The sequence below is a fragment of the Engystomops pustulosus genome, chromosome 1 (assembly GCF_040894005.1).
Source record: "Engystomops pustulosus chromosome 1, aEngPut4.maternal, whole genome shotgun sequence".
NCBI lineage: Eukaryota > Metazoa > Chordata > Amphibia > Anura > Leptodactylidae > Engystomops > Engystomops pustulosus.
In genome coordinates this window covers 101,916,326-101,931,448 of record NC_092411.1, presented here as the reverse complement: position 1 = coordinate 101,931,448, position 15,123 = coordinate 101,916,326, and the positions used below count along the sequence as shown (strand labels likewise).

Below are 15,123 nucleotides of genomic sequence, written 5' to 3'. Positions count from 1 at the left end.
TATTACAGCACACTACTATGCCAGATGAGATGACGCTGAGTTATGAAAAAAATAAACGTAAAATAAAAAAGGAAATGGCAGACTGTGCCTAGTTGAAATACAACCCCGGGCCCTAATAAATTTTCCCACTTCGGTCTTTGCGATGGATATGTGCGTCACTAAAACACAGTGGTCGCAAGTCTGACTCCAAATTGCTCCCAATTTGATAGTAGATGCACTGCAGCAAGTACAGCCACCAGCAGATCAACCAGAAATCAAATATATATAACGCTACTGTAGGCGTAATTAAGACGTTTGTATTCTCCTATGGCTATTTTCTAGCCAAGTATTACAGCACACTACTATGCCAGATGAGATGACGCTGAGTTATGAAAAAAATAAACGTAAAATAAAAAGAAACTGGCAGACTGTGCCTAATTGAAATACAACCCCGGGCCCTAATAAATTTTCCCACTTCGGTCTTTGCGATGGATATGTGCGTCACTAAAACACAGTGGTCGCAAGTCTGACTCCAAATTGCTCCCAATTTGATAGTAGATGCACTGCAGCAAGTACAGCCACCAGCAGATCAACCAGAAATCAAATATATATAACGCTACTGTAGGCGTAATTAAGACGTTTGTATTCTCCTATGGCTATTTTCTAGCCAAGTATTACAGCACACTACTATGCCAGATGAGATGACGCTGAGTTATGAAAAAAATAAACGTAAAATAAAAAGAAACTGGCAGACTGTGCCTAATTGAAATACAACCCCGGGCCCTAATAAATTTTCCCACTTCGGTCTTTGCGATGGATATGTGCGTCACTAAAACACAGTGGTCGCAAGTCTGACTCCAAATTGCTCCCAATTTGATAGTAGATGCACTGCAGCAAGTACAGCCACCAGCAGATCAACCAGAAATCAAATATATATAACGCTACTGTAGGCGTAATTAAGACGTTTGTATTCTCCTATGGCTATTTTCTAGCCAAGTATTACAGCACACTACTATGCCAGATGAGATGACGCTGAGTTATGAAAAAAATAAACGTAAAATAAAAAGAAACTGGCAGACTGTGCCTAATTGAAATACAACCCCGGGCCCTAATAAATTTTCCCACTTCGGTCTTTGCGATGGATATGTGCGTCACTAAAGCACAGTGGTCGCAAGTCTGACTCCAAATTGCTCCCAATTTGATAGTAGATGCACTGCAGCAAGTACAGCCACCAGCAGATCAACCAGAAATCAAATATATATAACGCTACTGTAGGCGTAATTAAGACGTTTGTATTCTCCTATGGCTATTTTCTAGCCAAGTATTACAGCACACTACTATGCCAGATGAGATGACGCTGAGTTATGAAAAAAATAAACGTAAAATAAAAAGAAACTGGCAGACTGTGCCTAATTGAAATACAACCCCGGGCCCTAATAAATTTTCCCACTTCGGTCTTTGCGATGGATATGTGCGTCACTAAAACACAGTGGTCGCAAGTCTGACTCCAAATTGCTCCCAATTTGATAGTAGATGCACTGCAGCAAGTACAGCCACCAGCAGATCAACCAGAAATCAAATATATATAACGCTACTGTAGGCGTAATTAAGACGTTTGTATTCTCCTATGGCTATTTTCTAGCCAAGTATTACAGCACACTACTATGCCAGATGAGATGACGCTGAGTTATGAAAAAAATAAACGTAAAATAAAAAGAAACTGGCAGACTGTGCCTAATTCTACTCAAACCCCTAATAAATTTTCCCACTTTGGTGTTTGAGGTGGATATGTGTGTCACTAAGAGCTAAACACAACGGTAGCAAGTCCCCCTGCTAATTCCTCACAATATGGTACTAGCTGCAAATAAAAAAAAAAAAAAAGTATAACGTTATTGTAGCCCTAAGAAGGGCTGTTGGGTTCTTTGAGAATCACTCCTGCCTAACAGTAAGCTAATAGAACACCCTAACGCTTTCCCTGACCAGCAGCAGCTCTCTCCCTAGCGGCATCCAGACAGAGAATGATCCGAGCAGCGCGGGCAGCGGCTAGTCTATCCCAGGGTCACCTGATCTGGCCAGCCAACCACTGATATCTACGTGTAAGGGTACCACGTCATGCTGGGTGGAGTGCAGAGTCTCCTGGCTTGTGATTGGCTCTGTTTCTGGCCGCCAAAAAGCAAAACGGCGGGAGCTGCCATTTTCTCGAGCGGGCGAAATACTCGTCCGAGCAACGAGCAGTTACGAGTACGCTAATGCTCGATCGAGCATCAAGCTCGGACGAGTATGTTCGCTCATCTCTAGTGACAGGTCCTCTTCAATTCTAAAACAGCTCGTTTGTTAAAGGGAATTTGTCACCAGGTTTTACCTCACTAAATAACAAGTCACCTCAGGTAGTGCATGAAATATCCATTCTAGAATTCCCTCTTTTATGTGAAATCTCTTCCTATAAAAAATCCCCCCCCCCCCCCAATGTCAGGCAAATATGACTCTCCTCATCCCATTTTTACATGAGATGAATCAGGTTTAGTGGTTGCAGTGGTAGTGTCACTTCAGATTTGATTCTATGGTACCTAGAAACATGTTTTTTGTGTCACATTAACCCCTTAAGGACGTGGGGTTTTTCCACTTCATACACCTTTCATAGCTCTGCTGCTTATATCTCCGTCCCAGAACGTGAAGGGGACAAGAATCTCATATTTCTGGATCTATGAACTTTTGGACATGCAGACAGTAGAAAATAGGTGGGAACAAGATATTTATCTGCAGCTATCCATCTATGTCTTTAGCTACCTGGATCTCTGGTTCTGTAGCTCACAAAGCGTTAAGCCACATGTGATCTGAAAGGTGAGATTATTTTCTATAATATGTCACCAAAAGCATGTTTCTAGGTGCTATAGAACATAAGGCAGGTGGTTCTGAAGTGACTGTTGTACCCCTGCAACCATTAAACTTAAATTAAACACTTTGGGGCAGATTTATCAAGCTGTCTGAAAGTCAGAATATTTCCAGTTGCCCATGGCAACCAATCACAGCTCAGCTTTCATTTCACCAGTGCTCATGAATATTTTAAAGGGGAGCTGTGATTGGTTGCCATGGGCAATTGGAAATATTCTGACTTTCAGACTGCTTGATAAATCTGCCCCTTTATCTCATGTGAAAATGAGGGGAGAAGAGTCACATTTGCCTGACTTTGGGGAGATTTTTTTATAGGTAAATGGGTAAAATTTCACATAAGAGAGAGAAGTCTAGAACATTTCTTTAAAATGAAAACATGTTTCTAGGTAACATAGAACCACAGGTATGGGCTTCTAAAGTGAAACTTCCCTGAAACTTGACTCATCTCATGTGAAAATGGGATGAGAAGAGTCATTTTTGACTGACTTTTGGGGAGATTTTTTTTATAGGAAGAGATTTCACATACATTTCACAGACATTTCATACCCTACATGAGGGTGCTGGTAGTTTAGTGGGGTAAAAGCTGGTGAAAGCTGTCAGGGGAGTCAGCTGTTCGCCGATGGATAACTCACTAACTAAGGCTATATTCACACTGCTATATTCACACAGCCGATATACGCCCCCCATTGACGGCAATGGGCGCACAGCACACTGCAGGAGCGGTATGGTGCGGCACCGTACCGCTCCGCACCCCTTGAAAAGATAGGACATGTCCTATATTTACTCGGCATATGGCGCCGGATGCCATATATCTCTATGGAGAGGGGCGGGGGTGAGCCGTGTGCCTGCCGTGCTACGGTACGGCGGGCAACGGCAGTGTGAATACGGCCTAAATATGACATATACCGTGTATTCCTACACAATATATATAGTAAATATAGCAGAATGTAGTATTGGATTTATACAGCAGGAGTACTGGAAGAATGATTGTGAATCACTTGTCCTTGTATTGAAATTATTACAAAACATTTCTGGCATTGTGTATTCTATATAATGGTTCACTACATTCTTAAAAAGTAATATTATCCATTTCATGTACCTTGACAAATGTGACAAAGCCACTGTAGATCAATGTTACCAAGAACAGAGCAATAAATGTAGACGTTGTTGTCCACACATTGTTGATTTCTTCCAGCTCCCCAAGTTCTTCACCACCATCGTCATCATAAAGATTACGGATATCTGCAGGTGAGTTTACATCTGTAAATGGAGAATAAAAGTTACATGTCTTTTGCAAAAAGTGGGAAGAAGATCAGCCTTGAAGTGAAGAGTATGTTTTTTTTTTTTTTAAATTATATAATACCAAAATCTTCCCTTCTTAGAGTTTCCAAGGAGAGGTATTTGACATTATATAACTTCTGCCAGCTCTCTAGGTTGCAATAAAGTCTCAATTCACACCAACATAGTTTTTGAATCTCACACAGATACATTAATTTTTATGTGAAACAACTGTCTGAGCTGAAAAACTCTGACGAGGTCCTATTCCTGCCCATTTTTACACCTTGGACTGTCTTTAGCATAGTCAAGGCTGGCATTAGGGGGCGGCAAACTGGGCATTTGCCCAGGGCCACCTGTCCCAAAGGGGCCCCCTGCATGTGGATTTTTGTGGGCAGAGGATGTATTGCTCCTTTAATACCCCTTGTTTGAATGCACTGTCTAGTTATCTATCTCCTTATAATTTCCTCTCTATTTCCTATCTATATACCTTCTACCTATTATCTATTCATCAATCAATCTATCTTCTATCATCTATCTATAATCTACTTAATATTTCTGCATCTATAAATTTACATCATCTTTCATATTTATCTTCTAGCATCAATCTCCCTCCTATAACATTCTCCTACAGTCCCATATTACAGATACTTTCCTACTACTGTGTGTAACTGAAAAGTGATATTATTGTGCTAATGGAGCCTCTTACTGAATGTGACTTATTAGTCTTATTTTGGGGCACCACTTTTAGTTTTGCTCAGGGCCCCACTTTGTCTAAAACCGTCCCATTGTAGTGAGCATGTGAGCAGACATCAGACACCAATGATATACACCCCATAAACAATGAACTGCAAAACCTCACATTGTACATTTTTGCACAAAACACAGGTTTTATAATCTTTGACGTTGTATTATAGGTAGCCAGTAGGAAATGCACATTACACAAGTAACACAAGAGATAATACCATTAAGGTAAATCAAACTACAATCAGACTACATTAAAATCCCTCCTGTCTCTCACTTTAGGAACAAGGCTTATTTTGGCCTTCAGTAGTTGTTTTCGTTTTATCGTGTTAGAATACGTGGGCTTGTTTTTTTGCGGTCGGCGCTGCATTTTCCAATGGCTTCATGGAGTAAAATGGCATAAAATTAAAAATGTATAAACCCTTTCCTGGAGAGAATCAGAACAAAGCAACTCTTCTGCTACTATTTTTTTTTTATCAAACATTTACAATACAAAAAAAAGAAAGGTTGAGTGGTTAAGGAGACAAGTTTTTTTATATTCTACTACTTTAGAAAATAAATGCCCCTTTTTGGTGAAAACTCATATGTTTATGTGTTAGAGCTTGTTTATTGCAGGATAAGATAATGTTTTAATTGGTCTTATTTTGGGGTTCATATGACTTTTTGATCGCTTGTTATTACAATATTTTTGGCGTTAAGAAGCACTAAAATTAACATTTGGGGAAAGTTTTTTTGTATTTATACTTCTTATGTCCTTCACAGCTTCGGTTTAATAGCATAATATCCTCATTTCCATGGTCATTACAATCGTGGCAATACTTGTTTTGTGTATTTTTTTTTATTATTTAGTTGTTGAAACAATTAATACATTTTTATGGGGAAAGGGGCTATTTTTATTATTATTTTTGACATTTTTAAAATTATTTTTGTAAACTGAATTAGTGGTTAAAACTGAGATCTTCTGTGTAACAGCTGCTGTAATGCTGCCAATCGTGCTGCTACTTTCAGGGTGCAGTCCACGTCGTGTCTAATGCATGCGTTTCAAAACTCATTGCACTAGCTGGAGAGAGATTTGCCTAATTAAACAGCTGTTAACATTTGAGTTTTGTAAACGCAAGTGCTAACAGCTGTTTAATTAGGCAAATCTTTCTTTTTTAACGTATGTGCTAGATGCAACCCTTACATTGCCATCTCGATCAAACATGACGAGAATGCTCGTTCTAATGTGGCAAGTACCTGCTAATTTGGACGAGCCTTCTCATCCTCTGTCATTTACTTGTTAAAAGAAAATGACTCCACTGCATGGAAATGTTTTATTGAGAAATCATTATAATAATCTGAAACAATTTGGAAAAAAGCCTATTGATTCAGATCACAATCTAGAAGTCACAACAAGTCATAAGATTGAATAGTGTATAATTTAATGTGTAGTGAGTAACATTTATACATAGATTTACATATTTTACCATTTGGTCTGCTGATGTTTGATCTGCTGTAATATTTAGATGGAAAATGAGCCACCAAGCATGCATAGCTCATTCCTCCCAGCCACTGCTCCTTTACGATGGGTAACTGACTGACATAGGAGCACACGTGGTTATCTGGATCACAGAAAACTTCCTTCACATGAGGAAAGTCTTGCTTGATTGTAGTATCATTCATCTTCCAAGTCACAAAAAGATCTTGTGGATAAAATCCATTCACCAGACAAATCAATGTTAGATATTCATCTTTTGTTCTTTCATTGACAGGGGGCAATAGATAGACCTTTGGCAGTTTTATCATACTGGGGTCTGTTAAAATAAGCAAATATAATTTATGTACTAAATGCTAAAAATTTTAAAATATACTTCAGAATAACGTAATGCCTAATGTTCATCAATCCTATATATAACACCACATCAAGATTATGGTTACATTTGTGTGACCCGGGCTTTGCACTGGTTCACATAATGATATAAGGCAAAAGATAAATTATTCAAGTCGTTTAACTTATTCCTGCTTACCCATTAAGTAAACACCATGTCTGTGTTCCCTATTATTAAATACTATGCAGCCCTAATAGAGAAAGATATTCTGTGTGACAGCTGTTTGGATTGGAGCTTTACATGTATTATATTGAGCCATTCATCTAAATAACCACTATGTGACATCACATATGTCCTGCAGCAGCTATGCTAGGGACAATGTTTTTGATGGCCATGACTTCCTTCAATATAATCACTTTGACTCCTGGAACAGAACCTGGGGTGATCAGCTAATTTCCCTAGTAACTAAATACTAGTGCTGCTCACTCACTCCTCAGCTCTGAGCCTCCACCTTTGTGCTCCCTCCTGCTCCTTAACTGACACAGGAACAGAGCTCACAGCCTGGTCAGCTAACATCAGTGGGGTGAGGGAGCAGTTGTACAGGAACAGAAAGGTGGGGGCTGAGAACTGATGAGTGAGCATCACAGACAAGTTACATGTTTTTTTTTTAAATGCATCCAAACCAAAACAAACCCTGGGACTCAGAATAGGATTCTGTCAAGGTGCAATGTAAGTTAAAACACACAATTATATTGTGATGCAAATGCTCAGAAAAGGCAGGAAGGCAGATTTACAATTCTGCAACCTGTCTTTAGTGAAAATGAGGTCTTTGGTGACAGGTTCTCTTTAAAACATGGCTTCTGCAACAACTTTAGTGAAAAGTCATATGTCCAGCTTGGTGTATCTATAAGTTTCCCTAATGACACTTACCAGTGGTATTATAAAATTCTTCATTGCAAAATTGTGTCGAACTTGTTTTCAATTCTGCTAATGGGATTTGTATTGTAACTTGTACTGATTCTGTATCCTTATACAGCATCTGTTCATCTTTTCTCTGACTGGATGTAAGTATTTCGGTCTTATCGAGTAGCCAGTTCATATCATTCGTTCTAATACTGGTTCTACAATGGACGGTGATATTTTCAAAAAGAAGCATCTCATTGAAGGATGGTTTCTGTATATTAGGTTCTGGTGTTATGAATGGAAAAAAAATATATTTTAAAACCTGCAATTACTCCATGTAACGTTATAATATATTAACAAACGGCTAGGTTTACCTGATGTCATGGGAATAGCACTGATGTTCTTTATGATATACACATCTGAAGAGATGTGGGCTACAAGGCAGGAGTAAGTTGTGCCTTTTATCCACTCGCTCTTGAGTATTAAGAGTTGACTTATGGCTGAGCATTGTTTTACATTGTGGTTACAGTTGACTTGACTGACGTTGGAAACCTCCTCTTTGGCTAAAGAATCATTGATCTTCCAGATTACAAAGAGATCTTCTGGATAAAAGTCTACCACCAAACAGGTCAACAACAGAAAGTCGTTCATTGCTGTTGCTTGGTCAGGAGGCAGCAGATGCATGGTCGGAACCTTCATATCATCTACATTTTTAAAAAAATTAAAATTTTTAATGTTCCAAAAAACAATAATACAATTGCTAATAAATCACATCAAGATAATGTGATGTGCAAAATAATATATTACACTTACACTATAAAAAGATATAATAATTCCAAGCATTTCATATACAGGCAGTCCCGGGGTTACGCACAGGATAGGTTCTCTAGGTTTGTTCTGAAGTTGAATTTGTATGTAAGTCGGAACTCTATATTTTATAATTGTAACCCCAGTCAAAATATTTTTGGTCTCTGACAATTGGATTTTAGAAATGTTGGGTTGTCATAAGAACCAGGATTAACAATAAAACTCAATTACACCTGTTATAGCTGATTATTGTAGCCTAGGGTTAAATTACAGTAAATTACCAACATCCAGAGGTCGTTTGTAACTAGGGGTCTTCTGTAAGTTGGGTGTTCTTAAGTATGGGACCGCCTGTAGTAGCTATGCAGTTCTAGTGACTATAGTTGATATTATATAGACCCAACATTGCCAGATTCAGACAATGATGGTAAAAAGCTAGTATTTGGTAAGTAGACGTACCTATCCTCCTGACAATGGTCAGCTGTTGTTGCAGACTCTCCTGAGGTGGATTAAGTTTACAGGAGAAAGTTATGTCTTCCTTCCATTCTGTCAAGCTGATTGCTATTGTGCTTTGTATCCATGTTGTGTTGTGAAGTTTAATATGACTTTTTTTGCTTGCTGCTTTTCTGGATTTATCGTTCACAATCCACTGTATATCAGCAAGTACCATATTGGTTCTACAGGAAACGGTTCCTTCTTTAGCAAGAAAGAGGTCCCTAAAGGATGGCTTGAGTATATCGCCATCAGGCACTAAGGAGAAAACACAATATTATATAACACATGGATTACTTAAGTTACCTGGGTATGGATGACACATTATACAAATTGGCCCCCATTTACTAAGAAAGTGTACTATTTTTGCAGTTTACCTGTGTAGTGTGCAGCGTGCACCAGATTCAGGATTTCTGGTCCCAGTTCTTCATGAATCTGGTGCCCTATGACTGCTTCGACAGTGTGGCGCACTTTTTTAAAAAGCACATGGATGTGCGACACACTTCTATCGGACTTTGCATGATAAATCTGGTCGCACGGTCCGACTAAACGAACGCCCATGAAGTCGCATGAAGCATAGTACAGACTCACCACAAAACAATTGGCGCAGGCACTTCTTAAATGCCTTCTTTGTATTAAACAACTTCTTTATGGTTGTGTTCATATTGTGAAGTAGGAATGATGATCGTCATTAACCCTGGTTATGTAAATTGGCTTATGACATGGGTTCAGTTCAGTATTAGCCCATGTCTAAATGTTATTTGTGAATTTACAACAGTTATTGAGATATATGGAGTGGTGTGGAGTTTTTTTGAGATTTGTTATAATGTGAACAGTAGCTTAATAATAATAATAATTCTTTATTTATATATCGTATATCGTATTTGTATATCATTTGCCAGATCAGTCCCTGTCCCCAATGGGGCTCACAATCTAATCAACCCACCAGTATGTTTTGGAGTGTGGGAGGAAAACGCATTCTGTGATTATTTATAACTGTTTCCTTCACACCTATCATTGTATTCAAAATACTTTTACCCCTGAGGAAGTCACCAGCAGGAGATGGAACGCATTGGGAGCACCACCTCCTACCTACATGCTATCTACCCCATACTGATGCATTGATATATATATATTTTTTTTTTGATTGTTTTTGTGATTGTGTAGTTATTTACTTTAGTCTCTAGGCCCTACACATGAACTTTGCAGTGGTTGGAATTCTTCATGTTGCACCCACTTTTATTATATTACTCATGGGGGTCGTTTTAGAGATACCTTATAAGTGTAGGAGGTGTGTGGTTGTTTAACCCTACCTGTATGTACTTTGGTATCATAAGTATTTATTGTCGTCATAATGCGCATGAAGTGTTGTACTGCTCCTCTTTTGTATTCATTTCTAAATTGTATTTTACACAGCATCAATACAGATTAGAGTGTTTTACTTGGTGACAGCTTCATATGTTGGATTGGATTTATGTAATTAACGGAATCGCTGTGTTACTCGCCGCTGTGGCTTATTTTTGGTTGGTTATTCATGTCTAAATGTTGCAGAATTGCTGCATATTTCTGTTGCATATTTTGCTGTGTAAATTTTCAGTAATTTATAATATTCTCCTTGAAAACTCCACTCTCTATTAACCCCTTAACGCTCTGCGCCGTAGCTCTACTACGCAGAGGTATAGGGAATGTATGAAGAGGGCTCAAGGGCTTGTTGCATATTGCAGCAAACCCCCACTGCTAATAACCGCGGTTGGTGCTTGCACCGATCGCGGCTATTAATCCTTTCGTTGCCGCCGGCAAAGTCGCTGGCGGCATTTAAAGGACGGCGGCGCGCGGGCGGTTGCCATGGTAGGCTATCTGGCATCTGCAGATTAGTTACAATGAGCCTCCGTGATCTGACCATCTAGGGTTAATGTAAAGTTTAAAAAATAAAAATAAAAAATAAAATATTAAAAATTCAAATCACCCCCCTTTCGCTAGAACTGATATAAAACATAATAAACTGTAAAAATCACAGACACATTAGGTATCGCCGCATCCCAAAATGCCCGATCTATCAAAATATAAAAACGGTTACGGCCGGCGGTGACCTCCGAGACGGGAAATGGCGCCCAAATGTCCGAAATGCGACTTTTACACCTTTTTACATCACATAAAAAATGAAATAAAAAATGATCAAAATATCGCAGACCTAAAAATGGTGCAATGCAAAAAATGACATCTCACACAGCTCCGTGCGCCAAAGTCTGAAAAAGTTTTTAGCTTCAGAAGATGGCAAAATTTTATTTTTTCTTTTTTGTACACATTTGTTTAATTTTTGAAAAAAATGTATTAAACCACAATAAAACCTATATAAATTTGGTATCACCACGATCGCACCGAACCAATGAATAAAGCTGAGGTGTTATTTTGAGTGCACAGTCAAAGTCGTAAAAACTACGAGCCCACAAGAACAATTTTTCCACATTTGGAATTTTTTTTCAGCTTCGCAGTACACGGCATGTTAAAATAAATAACATTACGGAAAGTAAAATTTGTTACGCACAAAATAAGCCCTCACACAGGTCTGTACACGTAAAAATTAAAAAGTTATGGATTTTTGAAGGTGGAGAGCGAGAAATGAGCGAAAAAACCCTGCGTCCTTAAGGGGTTAAATCTAAGGCCCCTTTCACGCAAACGTTTTCTTCTCCCTAGGTCCGATTATTAGGGCTTTTAGGTCAGTTTTTTCTTTGTGTTTTGCACAAATATCATTGTCTTCTTTCATCTATTTAAACTTTGTAATTGCCATTTAATGATTTTCTGGACATCTTTGTTGTATCTTAGCAACAAAGCATCTAAGCATGCAAAAATGCAAAGTAGCCTTTCCATTTTTATCCCCTTAAGGAAGCATCCATTTTGTCGCTCAGCGTTTTCTTTGTAATCTGACATGCGCCATTTAAATGGTTGTAATTTTTGAACTCTTAAATTACCAATATGATTTTTAGATAGTTTCTTCATCTTGTTTTGTACCCTTTCATGACCCGTGACGTAACAGCAAATCACGGGTCGGCCGTGGGTGAATGAAGAGGGCTCATGGGATGAGCCCTCGCCATAGCCGGTAAGTCTTTGCTGCATATTGCTAGCACCAATTGCGGGTGTTAACCTGCACATTGCCTGCATATTGTCGGCGGCTTCAAAAAGATGGCGGCTCATGGGCGCATGGGCCGCCATCTTGCCGCAGATCGTGGCTCCCCGTGACGTCATCGGGGAGTGGCAATCCATCACCATGACAGCCTTGGGTCTTCCAAGGAACCGAGGCTGTCTCGTTTTTACCCTTTCATTACAATGTGCTATCAGCACATTGTAATGAATGAGGAGGAAAATCCCCATATACTGCCATACTGTAGTATGGCAGTATATGGTAGGATCAATCGGACAACCAAGGGTTAAAGTACCCTAGGGAGTATGAAAAATAGTAAAAGTAAAAATTTAAAAAAGTTAATAAAAAATTATAATGAAAAAAACAAAAAATTCAAATCACCCCCCTTTCCCTTGAACTGATATAAATATAAATAAACAGTGAAAATCACTAACACATTAGGTATCGCCGTATCCGAAAATGCTCGTTCTACGAAAGTATAATAATGTTTTTTCACTGCATTTAACCTCGTAACGTAAAATAGCGACAAAAACTTTTTTGCCATTTTGAAAAATATTTAAAAAATCAATAAAAAGTGATCAAAAGGTCGTACAGTTCTAAATATGGTAGCATTGAAAACTTCATCAGAAGTCACAAAAAATGATACCACCCACAGATCCATACACCAAAGTATGGAAAAGTTATTGGCGCCAGAAGATGGCAAAATAATTTCTAATTTTTGTGAATGTATGAAAACATTATAAAACCTATACAAATTTGTCATCCCCGTGATGGCAAAATAATTGCTAATTTTTGTAAATGAATGAAAACATTATAAAACCTATACAAATTTGTCATCCCCGTTATCGCACCGACCCAAACAATAAAGTAGACATGTCATTTGGGGTGCACAGTGAAAGCCGTAAAATCCAAGCCCACAAGAAAACGGTGCAATGCGTTTTTTCACCATTTTCACAGCATTTTTATTTTTTTTCTGCTTCTCAGTACACGGCAGGGAATAATTAATACAATCTCTATGAAGTGCAATTTGTTACGCAGAAAATAAGGCATCACACAGCTCTTTACATGAAAAGATAAAAAAGTTATATATTTTTGATTGTGGTGAGTCAAAAATGAAAATGAAAAAAAAAAAAAATTTGCCATTTTCAAAATTCTAAATGATCTCATTTTCAAACAGATAATTTTACAACCCAAATAAGTTGCTAACTAACGTTTCCCATATGTTCGCTTTATATTTTATTTTTATGTCACACAGCTTATAAATTGTTTTTAATATGCTTTGAAATATATAATATTAAAAACCTCCTATATATTATTCCATTTTCATATCTTCACCCTTCAAACAATTAGAAACAGCTTTTACGGTAGGAAGACTGTTAACCCTCTGAGATCTTCTTAGTAATTAATACAAAATGGAGATAAAGTTTAGAATGGTCCGATTATTTTCAATCATATGTTTAATTAGGCCTAAAATTTACATGTTCACAAAAGACTAAAAGAGAAAACCCATCTTAAAATTTTTTTATGCAACCCTGCCGAGTATAAAGACATAAGGGCCATGCATTTGCCAGTTTGGCCGTACAGAATTTAGTGTTTTTAATTGGTTCATGGGTGGTATTTCTGTTAATATTGCCATGTGAAGGCTTATTTTTATAAGATGAGATGCATTTTTCAGTGTTACTAATTTGGGCTGGCTATGCCCTATTGATGAAAATGTATTAACTTTTTTGTGGCGGACTGAGAAAAAACTTCAATTTTGTAAATTATTTTTGACCTTTTTGTTGATGTTCACCTTATACCCTAAGAAACATGTTATCTTTATTCTACGGGTCAGCATGATTATGGTGATACCAAAAGTCCACGTTTAACAAATTTTGTAGAATAAAACCTAATGTGGGGAAAAAATCTAGCACTTTTGATTTTTGGTCTATGAAGTTGGTTGAGTTCTTATTTTTGGCGGGACATGTTGTACATTACAACAGTACCATTTTTGCATTAATATATTATTTCTAAAACAGTAAACAATACAGTGACAATATGATCGGTCAAGGGATCACAACCAGGAGAGCGTGCAGGCGTATAAGAAATGCACATAACCAGTGAAAACAAAAACCCTAGTAGTACCATAGTAGTGGTACTCTACAATCCCTCCCACCAACCACCATCCACTCTCACAGACATAATCCAAAAAAAAAAAAACTTTTCCCCTGATGAAGTCACTTCGTGTGACGTAACGTGTGGGGTGAATTCTTACACCTCCTGGGTGAGTTAGGTGTTCATTACCCCTTGCGCATTTCTTTGTCTGTTTATTGACTGACACACTTTGCGAACCTTTTCATCTGACAGGTTGTATAGAGAGGGTTTTTAGTATATACCTATCTATCCTCTTGACTTGTGATGTATCTCATCTGTTTACATTATTGTTTACAAATATTGTTTACATAAACACCGCTTGAATTTGTTACAGCCAGAGGGCTGGTGATTGTATTGTTTTCACCTCACTGAGTCTTTGCAGTGTATACCAGTAAACTTTTTAAGTGTTTTTATCTATTTTTTGGTCTCTTGTTCTGTGTATGTATTCTAATAAAGATTTTTAACAATTCATGGTCGTTATGACACTTCTTCTTGTTCTTGTTACAATCCCATCTGGTCTAACACAACGTTGAGCCACCCCAGCTGAGACTATTAAAAGCCTTTACCAAGTCTATGGCTATGATTGCTGGGGACGGGTGAGGTGCACATTTGCTTTTACGGTATCTAAGATGGACAACAATTTGCAAATGTTGGTGACCACTGAGCGGCCTTTTACAAATCCTACTGCGAGGGATGGACTAGGTGGGGAAGGAAATCCGCCAGTCTGTTAGCCATTATTTTGGCCAGTATCTTCAGATCTAAATTAAGTAAAGATATTGGCCTATAAGAGGCCGGGCTAGGGGTCCTTAACCTCTTTTTGGATGACCTTGATGTTATCATCCTGTGGGTTCAATAATGTTTTTCTTTTCTTGTATGGGTCATTATGGACATGGGGATACTTTATTATTAAGGTTTGTATGGTTATTTTTTTTACATTTTTTATGTTATATGTAT

At 38.0% G+C, this 15,123-nt stretch overlaps 1 protein-coding gene and 1 gene segment (V, D, J or C); both read right to left on the bottom strand.

Annotated features, from left to right (window-relative positions):
- Positions 1-15,123, bottom strand: part of LOC140128472 (Ig mu chain C region-like) — a 91,871-nt gene that overhangs the window by 33,959 nt on the left and 42,789 nt on the right.
- LOC140128453 (uncharacterized) overlaps positions 1-15,123 on the bottom strand; it is a 34,437-nt gene that overhangs the window by 7,079 nt on the left and 12,235 nt on the right. Inside the window, exons 6-10 of the mRNA XM_072150160.1 lie at positions 8,865-9,155; positions 7,976-8,305; positions 7,629-7,886; positions 6,357-6,683; positions 3,971-4,131 (exon numbers count right to left, since the gene is read on the bottom strand). Of these exons, the coding sequence (XP_072006261.1) occupies positions 3,971-4,131; positions 6,357-6,683; positions 7,629-7,886; positions 7,976-8,305; positions 8,865-9,155 (1,367 nt within the window). The remainder of the gene's footprint in view (positions 1-3,970; positions 4,132-6,356; positions 6,684-7,628; positions 7,887-7,975; positions 8,306-8,864; positions 9,156-15,123) is intronic.